At 38.2% G+C, this 15,059-nt stretch overlaps 1 protein-coding gene across 1 annotated transcript in view; it reads right to left on the reverse strand.

Annotated features, from left to right (window-relative positions):
* Window positions 1-15,059, reverse strand: part of dlgap1a (discs, large (Drosophila) homolog-associated protein 1a) — a 216,406-nt gene that overhangs the window by 107,598 nt on the left and 93,749 nt on the right. The window contains exon 3 of the mRNA XM_047368564.1: window positions 1,354-2,869. Within this exon, the coding sequence (XP_047224520.1) occupies window positions 1,354-2,757 (1,404 nt within the window). The 5' untranslated portion in view covers window positions 2,758-2,869. The remainder of the gene's footprint in view (window positions 1-1,353; window positions 2,870-15,059) is intronic.

Raw genomic sequence — 15,059 nt, forward strand, 5'->3', positions numbered from 1 at the left:
AGTAACAGCTATATTAGGATGAAACGAAAGAGAGCATTAATCAATATACACATAGCAGGAAATATTGAAGAATGGTGAGATGTGTTTTACTGTTGCCACCTGACAGATTCATTTACCCACACTGCAAATTTTCACTTGGGTTTAGTTTAAGGTTAGTTTGACCAGTTTGTTCTGTGACTAGGTCTAAATGCCAAATCTTTCTCAAATATTTACTTAAGATAAGCTTGAAATAGGTACTGAAAAAATAACAAAAACTCTGTTACTCTGTTATGAAACTGACCAAAAATAACGTAACGTGCAATATCTAATAATAACGGCAAAATAAAACTGAAATAATTTTGTTATGTTAGTACATTTCCTGTTGCTAAATGTGCACTGATTTTCATCACCACATCTAGTTCATAAATTTCAATTTATTTTGCAAGTTGTAACATTTCTGAAACTTGTTTTTTTCCAGTCTATCTTATTTATGTTGTGGTGCATGCACAATATGAGGGATCACTGCTAAGCGATACAACTTGATACAACCTGCTGCGTTTCCTTGGACAGAAAACGTTTTTTATACCAATTACAATAATCAGCTGAACTTGACTATGTTGTTTAATAACTAGGATCAAATTAGAATGCAAATGAGTCAGAAGCTGTCAGTATGATTAGATTTAATTGTATTGCCTACTTATTTCTGCATATAAATTGGAGGGGTTTTTGTTTGTACCTTGAGGCAACTTTTGTTATGGATTCTTCATATACAAAAGCTGAATTGAATCTAACTCAATCAGAACCAAAGCCTATGATAATATTTTAATTTCACTACCTAAATATGGTATCTGGTTGGTGTTTTGAGACTCCTGCAAACATAAAATATTTAAATTCTTTTTTTTTTAAATGACATCAACATTCTTTCTAATTGTCAATATTATAGAAATCAATCACAGTTGTTAGCAAGTCATGACTGTGAAAGTAAAGAATACCAGTTCACAACATAAATCACACATCATATTAATAAAATAAAGAGTTAACTCCCAGTTGGGTTGGCATTATGGTGCCAAAATAGCTAATAACTCACTGCGCTAATTAATGCAATAAGGACACAAAAAGTTGGCTAGACTTTTACCCAATCGCTCGCACCCAGTTAAGGTGTCTTCTAAATGTTTCACCTCTCTCAGACTGAGAAAATTTAGCCATGATAACATCATTTGAAAAGTTAGGAAAACCAAAGTTTTACACAGCTGGACACCACTGACGCAGAGGTAACATTGTTGAGAAAAATAAGTAGTGGAGAAAAAGAGTCAACAGGTGAAAGGGGGGAGTGATTTAACCATTTTTGGCTGGAATCGGGGAGGAATTATTTACCTGTAAGAATTGGCAAGAAGGGTCCTGCTGCTGACTGCCATTAGATTTGACTAGAGCTCTATCTAGGTTTAGGTTACCGGATCCTGCGCTGGCTCGTAGCTGGTTGTTGGTGTAGACCTCTTGGGCCCTGCTCACCGTTAGGCTTGATGACCATGCCCCTTTCTTCTCAATAGGCCCGTCCACAAGACCCAGCGGCAGCAAGGGGCCACTTCCTCCACCGATACAGCCATCGCTCTTATTGCTGTTACCACTAACTGGCACACATGCAGATGATGCTGTATATTTCACATCGCTGTTGCTCCGAGAAGCTTTGAGTGCAGAGTGGTGGTGAGTGTGGCCGTGGCGTGCATGGGTGTGTGCGTGCTCGTTAATTGTCCCATAGGGGTCCATCATGAAGTACTGCTGGGAATGCGAAGAGGAGATTTTTGAGAGGGGAATCTGGGGATACTTATCAGGGTTATTGGCAGTGCACTGGCCTGTTGTCATGGCAACAGGCGAGGGGGAAATAGAGAGGGAGGGTGAGGGTGGAGGTTGGTGGTGATGAGGGTGGTAAAGACACAGCTCTCGTTCCAGATTGTCATCTGAGCTCCAATATCCAGACCCCGGAGCAGATGCTGAGCCATGAAGCTGGGGATGGTGGTGGTGGTGGTAGCTTCGATGTTTGGGCTCTGCTGATCGACAGCGCTCACGGCTCTTGCTGCGCTTCCGGTGGCGCACTCCCCCTGGAGGAGCTGCACCCTCTTGGCTGGCCCTTGAACCACCACCACCGCTACCTCCTCCGCCACCACCGCCACCACCATAAACACTCCCATTATTCGGCCCTTTTGATGACTGTGTGTGTTGTGGCCCCTCCAATGAATGTGACTTTGTAAAGAGTTTTTGGACTGAGTGGACCAGATGACGAATTCGCCCAGGACTGTCATTGTTGTCATTAGCTCCTATCCCTCCACTGTGGGACAACACTCCTCGTTTGTACTGCAGTGTGTGGTAGCCATCTCTGGAAAATATTGGTGGTTGCTCAAAGGAGTCTGCAAAATTTACTGGTACCCATGACTGAGATTTACCCCCATAGCCTCCTCCTCCCCCTCCTCCTCTTCCTCCTCCTCCTACATATGGCACCATGGCCATACACTCCTTTACCTCAGGATGGTGAGCTGAGGAGGTGGAGTGGCACCTCCTTGGGAAGGTTCCATATGGGACAATGCTGCTGCTTTCTGAGGGGTACGAGACACGCTGAGCATTGTAATAGGGCAACTCAGATGGATGTGGCATGGGAATGGGCAACGGCATATCCATCTGGCTGAACAAATATGGCTTACGGTCAACATGATGACCCACTGGATCATATGAAGGCTCATAGGAGACCACATGATGGTGACTCCGACTACTGGACAGGCCTTTCATGACAGGGCAAAAAGATGAATGAATGGAAAGAGGAATGAATGGATGAAAGATGCCAGGCCTGTGATCAGAGAATGGCTGCAGAGGACTGTTCCTTGGAGGAGAGGTGAAGACTCTAGAAAACAGAAAGAAGGAAAAGCATCAGCTACCCATAATACATAAATTATATTATGTTCAATTTCTATAAAAGAACCAAGTAAATGCAAACAATTTTCATGTTTGTGATGGAAAAAAATTATAAATGACATTATATTACATTGTCTTTAAACTCCTGAAACTTATTCTTACTGTATCATTCCCGATTTAATAGGACAAATGTTTTTGCAGGCAGTACTTCTCAGTTTGACTAGAAGAGTATTCTTACACCAAAACATTCTATGAAAGAGCAATAATAAATCATTTGGTACTTGGGAAAGACATTTTCTGAGATTTCCAAGAGTTTACTAAAAGCAAAACCAGTCAGCCCCATAAGATTTCATGCCAATTCTAAAGTGGAGTTTACAATTCAAGCTCAAAAATGTCACTGGTCCAATATGTGCTTTAATGACATGACACTAAGAACAGCTCACATAAAAGATGGGTGTTAAAGAATTTCAAACAGTGAGAGTCCCATCATTCTTAGCAAGAATAATTTAAAATAGTGCAAAACATTCAATACAGTTTTGAATCTTACTAGGTTCTAGGATGACCTAGAAGATTGACTGGAAGGATAGCTTAACATAAGTCACATTTCAGGCTGAAATTACCATGTCAAATACATCGTTTAATGACAATGCAATTAGACAAACATGCAACAAGGAAGGCATGCATAAAAACTGTTTCAAAAGAAAGCTCCTGGTCTCTAAATTAACATAGAAGTGCATGTGCTCTAACAAAACATTATTTCCTTAGATCTGGAAAAACCCGATCTTGCAAAAATCATGTGTTGGGACCCCAGCCATGGGGACAACATGAATGGCCAGTATGAGCTTTTCTAGAACTTTCAAAATAAATTGCATTAACCTACTTCCAGCACAGCCAGGAAAAAGGGGTAACAGCGGACTTCCCGTGATGTCATTGTCCAAATATAACCCAATTTTTGCAGACATCCTGTCTCTTCTACGCGGGTCCCCCAGGGGAACTGGACAGAGGGACACAGCGCGCTAATGTCTCTTTGCTTGCAAACAGACATAACTCTTCAAACTGGATCCAAGAGTGTCCTACGATCATATGCACAAAGTTTAGTACGAATGAATTGCTGTTTCTGTATCCAGTATTCATTCATGAATGGGGGTAATTAAGGTACAAGCGTTGCTTGACTTTCTCTCTGAGGTCTGCAGAAGCCGAACTGTGTTCTACAGAGTTCCCAGCAGAGACCATGTCTCTACAACGCCGTGTGGAGCAGTTTTCCCAGTCTGAAGGAAGGACAATGGGACCACATCACCGTGGTTACAGCTGTAACGTGCAGTTTGGCCGGCCGACAGAGCAAGCTGCCCCATCCCACAGCTACGGAGCTGCAGCTAACCCTTTGTTCACTGTGGATGTTTTCTTCAAACGTCGTCGCCCGGACAACTTTTCCTCTGCACGGTTCACCTGAGAGCTTAGGGTTGGGCAGAGAGAAGTAATTTAGAATGAAATAATCTAAACATTTTTTTTCGTTTTATGAAGTTTGGTTTTGTTTGTGTTGAAACTCTGCCATCTTAGTGCTAGCAGATTATCTGCTCACCACATGTGCTCAGTTTGTGTGTTCTGTGTTTGTGTTTTTTTTTTCAAAGTTATGACAAACTTTATTTAAAGGGTGATTTTAAACACAGAAGATCGGCCACAACGCGCTGTCCGCGCTTATGCATTTTAACCCTTTTATTAGTGGTATTTTAAAGGTATATGTGTTAGATTCTGATGATAAGCTATAAGCTTCTTTTGTTAGCTTCAACCGCTAACAGTTAAGAACAGGTGCTTGCCTGCTAAAGATCATTTACCCAAAAAGGTTGTTAGTTTTCAATCCAGTAAAATAATATACTTGATAACTAAGTAACACAATTAAGCCCATTTCTCAAAGATTTGGTTCTTATTCAAAATAATATTTCTTTAAATATTATTTTACTAAATAAAGCCAGCTAATTAAACACTGTTGAGAATTGGTCATCCAGAAGGTTGGTTTTATTCAGCAAATCATTCTTAAAAATCATTTAATTAAAATAATATTTTATCTGATCTTGCATTGTGAATGGTTGTCTAAATGTATGCCAATTATTGCTTAAGTTAGTTCCAAGACTAACTTAACTTCATTTCCAGATACTTCAAGATAATCCTTGGTTCTCAAACATAAATAACATTGCATGGTAATGTTGCATCACTCTTCGCTCAGGGTTTTCAACCATCTTTGATCAACTTGTTTATATTGTACATAGTCCATTAGTCTTCCTTAGTCTTTTATTCTACTTGGTAGTTTAGTTGGATTGTTTTAGCATAGTAAAGAGTTTGTTGATTGATATATGTTTGACTTTGAGTTGACTTATTTTTGTTAATAAATTCTTGTATTTTAAGAAATTGTGTGAATTCATTCCATGTGTGTGCAGAGTTTATGCTGTTCAATAATGTCAGAGCTCGGCTCACACCTTTCTATTTTGTCCTAATACCATCGCCTTACTGGGCTGGTATTCACAGGACAACCCTTAACAGACCAAAATATTATTTAATAAATATTAAAATATTAATATTAAATAATATATTTATATTCATAATTACAACACATGTATCACACAAGGACAGGTACATGAAAGCAAGCAAATTGTCTCTGCTGTTGTCTGTGAAATAGAACACCTTCACTGCAAGATGGGTGTGCCCTAACCTTTCTTTTTTTCATTTACACAGAATCTATCTTGTATACAGCTATGTTGGTTTGATTGAACAGACTTAAATATTAGTGTGTCTTGTATCTTGAACTTTAAGTTTATTTAGCATATTGTGAACATTATTTACTAGTACGGGTGGAGGTGAGACGTACATTCACCTGCATATCATGAAATAAATTCAATGCTATGTTTGAGCAAGGAGAGCAGTTGAAAATTGCTTAAAAGTTGTTAGTGTAGCATGAGAGAGCTGCTGAAATTTCATGTTCCAACTAACGTTCTCATTAGTACACATTATGTAGTAAAAGGAGACATTTTTTACCAATTCATCACAGGTCAAAAACAAAGGTACCACTGGTAGGCAGATGTTTGCTTTGAATCACATTGCTGAGCTCATCCAAGATGACACCACAGATGGTTGCCACTGTAGTATTTTGTGTATTTTTGCATTATTTCCAGCTGCTTTACTGCTGTCACTTTTACAAGAGAGCAACTCCTAGGGAGTCTGCCCTGGGCCGTTTCTCCCATTTCTTTATCGAACCAGAGAGTTTTTTGGAGATCCTGGTTTGAAGCGTGGCAGCGTTGTTAGATCTACCAAAGACCCAGGTCAGGTAAACTGGCACTAACCAGTCTGTATGTCCTCAGAGGTTCCTGCATCTACCACTGGTGGTTTGCTTTTGAAACTTGTCAGTTGTGTCCGGTTGAAATTTCGGGTCTTCTGAACTACACGTTATAATGGAAAGGCTCTTCTGACTGGTAAAGAGCCCATTTAACGCAATTTAATGGCAATCTTTTTTTAGCAAGGGTGGTGCTTAGGTCTGGGTGTATTCTCAAGGTGGGGCCCTGATACTTTACTTCGTGCTGCCTGGACTATTTCAAACTTGGCATCCTTCTCCTAGTACTGATGAAAAGTAAGACTAAAGGGACACAAGGGGCATCCTGCTGGGGCTTAGGGTCCAGGTGCGCGATGTAGCACTCCAGTTCTGAGGGAGACAGGAACTCTTATAAACTCGGTCGTGGCAGATGGCCGCTCACACTGAGCCTGGTTCTGCTGGAGGTTTCTTCCTGTTAAAAGGGAGTTTTTCCTCTCCACTGTCGCTACATGCATACTCAGTATGAGGGATTGCTGCAAAGTCAACACCAGTGACTGTCCACTGTCTCTACATGCTCATCCAGGAGGAGGGAATGCTACAAATTTTTGATTCAATGCAATCTGCTGGGTTTCCTTAGATAGAAAAACTTTTTATCCAATTTGCATAAATAACTGAATCTGACTGCACTGTTCAATGGTTAGGACTAATTGGAATGTATGAACCTGACTGCTGTGAAGTGCCTTGAGACAACATGTGTTGTGAATTGGCGCTATATAAATAAACGGAATTGAATTATAAATCAAAGAATATAGTTCAGTAGATTTGCTGATTTAGAGCCAGTTCTAAATCTGAAACTGTCAGATATGTTTCTACCTGAGCTCGTTGATAGCTGATTTCAGATCAGTTACCATTTCACCCTGAGATAGGAAGCAGCATCGCAGTTGGACCTGTTGACAACTCCGAAGGTAGTTGGATGGTACTAGAATCTGTTTAAGCTGCAGTCTTTGGACCAACAGGTAAGGCTGTTTCATGTGTAACTAGTATGTATAGGTTTCCATGGTCCACTCTATTCTGCTAGGATATAAAGATTCTTAAGCTCAACAAAGCACTGTCATTGTTTTCTCACTATGAAACTAGCAGGATAAATTACTAGATAAATAAAGAGCCCACAGGGTTCAAACTGTTCTAGACAGGCATTTTAAACTAAAAGATGCATAATGCTAGAAAATAGATGTTATTTTATTGCTCTGAAGAGATCCGGAAAGCTCCTACAGAAGCAGAAAAATATTAGATGGTGTAAGAGATGTGGCTGCTCAACTCTAGAGTAACACTGAGAAAAATGTGATTTTAAATTTGTGAAAATTGTGATTTTAAAAAACACTGTGAAGCATGAAACCATACACTCTCATAAAGTAGTTCTAATGTTCAACTAGGGCTGGTGCTAGAACCACTTCCCAGCTGGCTCAAAGAAAGAGAAACTGTTTGGTTTTCCACACCTATAAGGCCAGGGCTAGTACTCATCAGTATGTCACTGTAAGCATCTAATCCTCTGTCAGTTTTATTATTGTATTTTCATACCGGATCAAAGTGCTTTACGAATAATGATTTGTTGTAATGATGACAAAGTCTGACTTTGCAAAAACCGATTTCGTTGGGATTATTATTTGTTTTTTCAACCATTTTCTTCCGCTGTTGGCTCCAGTAGAACCTTATCAATAAATACTTATAAATTTGAAAATATGAATGAGTGCTTTTATAGTTTTGCTGTTTAGTAGTGTGATCGCATGACTGGAGCACCAAAGCAACCACTTTGATTATAAGTAAACCGAAATTGTTAGCCGAGTGCTTGTTAGTTGTGCTTCTAATTTTAGGCTGGTCAAAAAGGCTGAGGCATTTTTGAATGGTTTTTATCATCACTTTTATAAATAAGTATTTGTATGAAATTGAAGTCCATATTGCCTGTCCCTACTGTAAATGTTTTGGATGGAAAGCATCATTATTTACAAAATCACTAATGACTGATTGAAGTGTGACATTTAATTTGTATTTGTTTTGTTTCTTATCATGTTTATGTTTTTGTTACTATTAGCTATTTTAAAGTTTTTCCTTTTTGTGTCCACGCCTTAAATTGCCCTGTGTATGATTGGTGCTATATAAATAAACAAACCTGACCAGCTAATCTCCGGGCACCAGGAGCGGTACATAAGCACTGCTACCTGGAGATAGATACTATTTAGGAGCTGAGTAAAAATTGTCATTTAGGGATTCAGTTTGAAATATCAGCTTAATAACAGCCTATACAGCACATTGACATACTTAAACCTTATTCAGGTTATGTCCAAATATAAGACAGGTGTATAACAGAATTAGCTCATGATGTACCAGTGCTAATCTCACTTTGTAATCCTGATGAAGGCCAAGGATTTTGTTTTACCTGATGTTTTATACATGGAGGTCTTAACATTTTCATTGTTTGCTAGTCTCCAAGAACTAGTACCAGTTTAGCACCTGAACAGGTTTGGTGGGAAACCATCTTAGTCTTGATTATTCTTTTCAATGTCGTTGTTTCTCACCACTCATTACCCTTACCCTTTAACTGAAATCTGGGATTAAAGAAGCTCCCTCCATCAGCACTTAATTTGAAGTTTCTGTTTGATAAAAAGTTTATGTTAACTGATCAGAGAGTCTGCCATTGTAGATTCAATTCTATTCAAAACTACTTTATTAATTACTGATTCTATTAAAAATAAAATCTTTGACGTACTCCCGAAGATGATTACTTCATCCTCAGCAAGTGAGACAACATTTGAAGTAACTGTAGAACCTGATCTGTGTTTGGACTGTTTTGTTCCTGTGGAGCTTCCTGAGTTATCAGAAATATTGGCTTCATCTAAACCTTCAACTTGTATGTTAGACCTAATCCCAACCAAATTATTTAAGGAAGTGTTCCCTCTGTTTACCAGCCCCATTTTAGATATGATTAACCTATCCTTAGTAAATGGATTTGTACCACAGGCTTTTAAGGTAGCTGTAATTAAACCTTTACTTAAGAAACCTTCACTTGATCAAGATAATTTAATAAATAACAGACCTATATCCAAACTTCTGTTCTTATCTAAAGTTCTTGAGAAAATAGTTGCTAATCAAGTGTGTGAGCATTTACACAGCAATGACCTGTTTGAAGAGTTTCAGTCAGGTTTCAGAGCTAAATTCAGACAAGACAGAAGTTGCCGTCTTTGGACTAGAGTCTTTGAAAAAGAAACTGCTTAGTCAATTATTTAATCTGGATGGCATTAAATTGACCTCCGGTAGTGAAGTAAAAAGCCTCTGTGTTACTTTTGACCAGGACATGTGATTTAAATCCTATATTAAACAGGTTTCTAGGATTTCCTTCATTCACCTCCGGAACATTGCCAAAATTAGAAATATCCTATCCAGGAGTGACGCTAAAAAACTAGTCCATGCATTTGTTACTTCAAGGCTGGACTATCGTAATTCTTTAGTATCAGGATGTCCACAGAATGCAGTTAAAAGCCTTCAGCTGATTCAAAATGCTGCAGCAAGAGTTCTGATGAAAATTAAAAAGAGAGATCATATTTCTCCTATTTTAGCTTCCCTTCATTGGCTCCCTGTTAAATCCAGAATAGAATTTAAAATTCTCCTTCTCACATATAAAGCCCTCCCTTGTGGATTTGTGCCTTACCAGGGGTGCAAAACCAGAAAAAAAAAAAGAAAAGAAAAAAAAGAAAGAAAATTTTCAAGAGTCCTGCACCCCTGGTAAGGCAGGACACCACCGTCATACACCAGAGATCTGTTTGTTCCATATATTCCTAACAGAGCACTTCGTTCTCGGTTTACTGGTGGTTCCTAGAGTCTCTAGAAGTAGCATGGGAGGCAGATATTTTAGTTAGCAGAATCCTCTCATGTGGAACTAGTTCCCAGTTTTAGTTCGTGAGGCAGACAACCTGTCTACTTTTAAGGCTAGGCTTAAAACTTTCCTTTCCAAAGGGAAATTAAATTTAGTTGTATCTTATTGTTGGAATAATTGAATATAGATTTATCTTATCATTTCTCCTATTCTTTAACTTGACTATTTGATCTCATAACCTTTCATGATATTTGTGTGAGTAAAGGATGTGTGAGTTTGTCTGCAGGCAAAGGTCATAAATGGTGCTGAGCTAGCAGAGAAGGAAGCAGTCCAGTTGAGGAGGTCATAAAGATGAAGGCTGATTACGCTCAACAAAAGGCACAACTGACCCTACAAGTTGGAGGAGACTGTGGGAAATGTGTTGCTAAAAGATAAAGCTGTTTATGACCTGTTTACGATGCAGTTGTTGTTTTCCCCCATCCTTTAGAGAACAATGTTTTTGTAAACTAGGGACCCCCGAAAGACAATAAAAAGAGGAAGCGGTCGGATAGGCTTCAGAGCGGTGCGAGATCTGTAACTGGGCATATCTTGACCGTTTCTCCTCGCAAAGCGAGTAAAATACCTAATACTTTGTCTCTCTTTTCTTTTTGTGTTGTTATAAGTATTGTTAGGTTGGTTAAACCTGACACTTATATTATACAAATTTCTTCAAAAACTGTTGAAGATGCTGATGGCTGTGGGAAGGAAGGATGTCCTGTGACTGAAGACTCTGACTGAAGACACTGTTGGCTCATGAAGAGAATGCTCAGGATTTTCCATAATGTTCTTCATTTTATGAAGAAGTACCTCAAAGAAGTACCTCAAATCACATTCTGAATATACCATCCATACTTCAAATTTTCCAATACATTTTCAGTCCCCCTTTCTTTAAGCCAATTCAAGTTTATTTATATAGAGCTTTTCAGCAGCAAGGCACTCAAGGAGATGTACTTTAGTAGAATTGATTACTGCAACGGTGTCTTCACAGGTCAGCCTAAAAAGTCGATCAGACAGCTGCAGTTGATCCAGAATGCTGCTGCCCGTGTCCTCACTAGAATTAAAGAAAGTGGAGCACATCACCCGGTTCTAAAGTCCCTACACTGGCTCCCTGTAGCTCAGAGAATAGACTTTAAAATACTTCTGTTAGTCTATAAATCACTGAATGGCTCAGCACCGAAATACATTACAGATTTGTTTTCAGTGGATCAACCACCCAGACCTCTCAGGTCTTCTGGCTCAAATCTACTCTTCATACCCAGAACCACAACCAAACATGGAAAAGCAGCTTTTTGTTCTTATGCTCCACTAAACTGGAATAAACTCCCAGAAAACTGTAAAATCGCTGAAACCCTAGGTTGCTTTAAATCAAGATTAAATATTTATTCGTTTATAGTGACCTTTGACTGTGCCATCTAAACATTATGAGTTACATTTTCAGTCCAATTTTCCTTTTGTTTTCTTATCCATCATTCTATTCTCTTTATTTTTTTTAATTAGCTCTGTCGTTTGATTTTCTGTATCATTGTAATGTTTTTCCTTATGTACAGCGCCTTAAGTGCCTTGTTGCTGAAAAGCGCTATATAAATAAACTTGACTTGACTTTGTTACCTCCACCTTTTACGCAGGTGGAGGTAACCTTGGAGTTCTGAAATGGGCTTATTGGTAAAGTTTTACTACTAATATTCAAATCTGTTCAGTCAAACCAAATCTACAATTGGAGGCCACTTCTGGCCATCTTTCCGTAGTCTTTATGATGGGTTGGGGTTACCTCCCATAGGGGAATGTACACTGCTACTAACAGCATAGCTGTATCTTGTATAAACGTGTGATGCTAAGTGTCTTTGACTAAATGTATTGTCTTTTGCAATCAGCAGTCTAAGTTTGTCCAGCTGAGCTTTACAATTTAGTCAAATTTTCCTTTGTAACCCTTTTGCTTTTAATTATGCGTGGGATGGACATCTATGGTAATTTCTCTCTGAATGAGCAATTAAGATGAACAGCAGTGAAAAGCAATAAAAATAATTCATGCTGAGTTACAAGCAAACAAATTATGCTGGGCAGCATTAGAAGTATACTGTAAACCTGCTTACTCAATGTTCCCTGGACCACAGCTATAACAGGTAGGACAATATGTAGTTTCTATGCTCCTCAGCTTTGAAACAAACTTCCTGAAAATCTGAAATGTAGAGAAACTGTTGGTTCCTTTAAATCAGGACTGAAAACATCTCTCGGTTACAGCAGTTTTTAATATCAGAAGAAATGGTTTGGATTAAAATTGATATTGAATTTTTCTTAATTTAAAGTCTTTGTCTTCATGCCCTATAAAGCACTTTGGATTGCCTAGTGTATGAATGGTGATTCATAAATAAATTTGCCCTGTCTGTGGTTCACACACTGCATTTGTGGATGATTTAGATGAACTGCAGTTCATCTTAGTACTTTCATACAGGTGGAAATTTGCATTTGTCTTCCTTCTACTTCTGGCTGCTCCATTTGTTTAATCTCAATCGAAATAATTATTTAAATTATATGAGACTGATCCCCAAGAAGCACCCAACCGTTCATCCATGAATATTTAGTTAGTTTAAGTTGTGAAGTCTCTAAGTTTGCATTGAGTTTACAACTCAGACTGAAAAAGGTTTATTAAAACAGGATGTTGTGCTTGTTTCATATATAATACATTAATAGCCAAAGCTAATTGTTGAGACTCAAAAGTAGTCAACCCACAGTAAAAGGTAACTTTTAAAGGCTTTTAAAGTGATATTGTGTATGCTTGATACAAGACTATCAATGTTTGTGCACTTTTGCACATTTTGGTATGAGTGTGTTCTTCCATATTCCTACTTGGGCCTCGATACAACTGCATAACACAATGTGACAGCACCACTGGTAGAAATGCTTCAAACAACCTCCAGTAACGGCTAGTGAGGTGAAAATACACTTACACACATACATCCACACTTACTCACACACGCACACACACACTCAGACACACAGCAGAACATTACAAAACACAGTTGATAGAGTGGAAAGTGGTTCACTGGATAATAATGTAATTTCTGTTTTTCTAGTAATAGGCTAATCACTAGATAATGTAAAACAATTTGTCCACAGCTGAACGTATGACATGTGGACAGTCAAACACACATGACAACAAATGTCAAGTGCATGGTGCTGTCCTAAATTTAGGCACAGACATTTATCATGATGTTGAATCCAATTGCCTTTCAACAATGTCTTTAAAATTTTTTTTAGATTAATTCCCTTTCCTAACATCAGAGTTACAGAATCTGCAGATATAATTCTAACATTGATTGCAGATCCATGCAATAACTGGACACTTCTGCTATCTTTCAAACTGTAGACAGGAATTTGTTCAATAGTTTAATATGTGGGCTCATCAAGCTGCAAGACTAGACATGTAGCTGCCTAAAGTGTTATTTCATTGTCAGATTTTAAATAGAACATTTTAGGATACATAATACAGAAAACGATTTGCACATCAAAATTTTTTTTTTCTCACTGTGTCAATGTCGTTAAGGAACAGTTACATATTTTTCTAGATTTGCCAAGATGTATTAATGTGAGGGAGCAACAGCACACAGCACACACAACATTTAAACACATAAAACACTATTTGGTTTGTATAAACAATTAAACCTTTGTCTAAAAGGTAAGAAATGAACAAAAATAAAAACTTACACCATTGATTCATAATACAAAACATTTAAGTATAACCCTTGTTGGGCTTTATTTAATTGCCACAGAAGGATGATAAGAAATTCTGAGGTTGGTAAAGGGGTCCATAAAACAAGTTCTGGAGTTCTAATCTCACTAAAAAAAAGTATTGCTGTGACAGTGACAGAAAACTAAAAATCTTAAATAATTGTAAGGGCACGTTATTTTTCAGCACTGGGGATTATATAACTGCAAACTGATTGTGACATTTTTTGAATAACTGGGACCGATGATGCAAACCAACTAAAGGAGACATTACTGTCAAGGGGTGGATGGAAACAAGCTCCACAAGAATAAAGGAGTAAAACAGAGAATACAGACTGACAGCTGAATCCCCCCACCAATGTTTTTCCACCAACCCCTTGTGTATTTTCAGAGTCATATGTGCCAGGCATGCTGAGTTGATGCTGTGTGTGTAGGCAGAAGGAGAAATGAAAATAGGTTTGAGATCAATTTATTTTAGGCTAAATGGAAGCTGTCAAACAAAAAGCCTTTGAGTCAGTCTCTGAGGGTGGATACCAGAACTGGATGTAGACAGGATACTCAGTGTGGACCATGAAAAACATCTATATATGTGCCTAGATATTATCATAGACTAAATTATACATATCTGTTACTTTTTTATGTCTTAGCTGGTCCCAAAGACAGAAACCAGAGGTCTGCCAACTATAATTGGGTAGCTTATCTCAGCTGCGTTTGGGTGACAGTCACAGACAAACTCATGGAGGACCAATCCTGCCATAATTAAGAATATAAACAAAAAAAAGCTCAATAAATAAATGTGCATACAATTAAATACACAAAGAATTAAGTGAATAAATAAATGCAGGTAATAATTCAACTATTAAATGAGTCATAAATGTATTTTTCTCTTTTAAAATAAATAAATACTCAATAAATAAATAATCATATGATTAAATAAACAAAAAAGCAGTAAATAAATAAATGTAGGCAGTAATTAAATTATTCAATGAGACATGAATGTGTATATCTAATTTAATCACACATACCCACCCTCATGCGTACACATAAAAACACTCACACCCACGCACCCAGCTCTTAACAGTGTTCTAATTCCCCCCGTGTATAAGCAGCTTCCCTTAAGAGGTCGGACACATTGAGTTTGGACACTGTCAGAGCTCGGACACCAGGAAGCTGAGGTTGTTGCCTTACCGTCACGGCGCACTGTGTGGTCGGGGACAAGATAAAGACAGACTTATCCGTGGTGCTGAGTGA

The sequence above is a fragment of the Girardinichthys multiradiatus genome, chromosome 6, assembly GCF_021462225.1.
Source record: "Girardinichthys multiradiatus isolate DD_20200921_A chromosome 6, DD_fGirMul_XY1, whole genome shotgun sequence".
Classification (NCBI taxonomy): Eukaryota; Metazoa; Chordata; class Actinopteri; order Cyprinodontiformes; family Goodeidae; genus Girardinichthys; species Girardinichthys multiradiatus.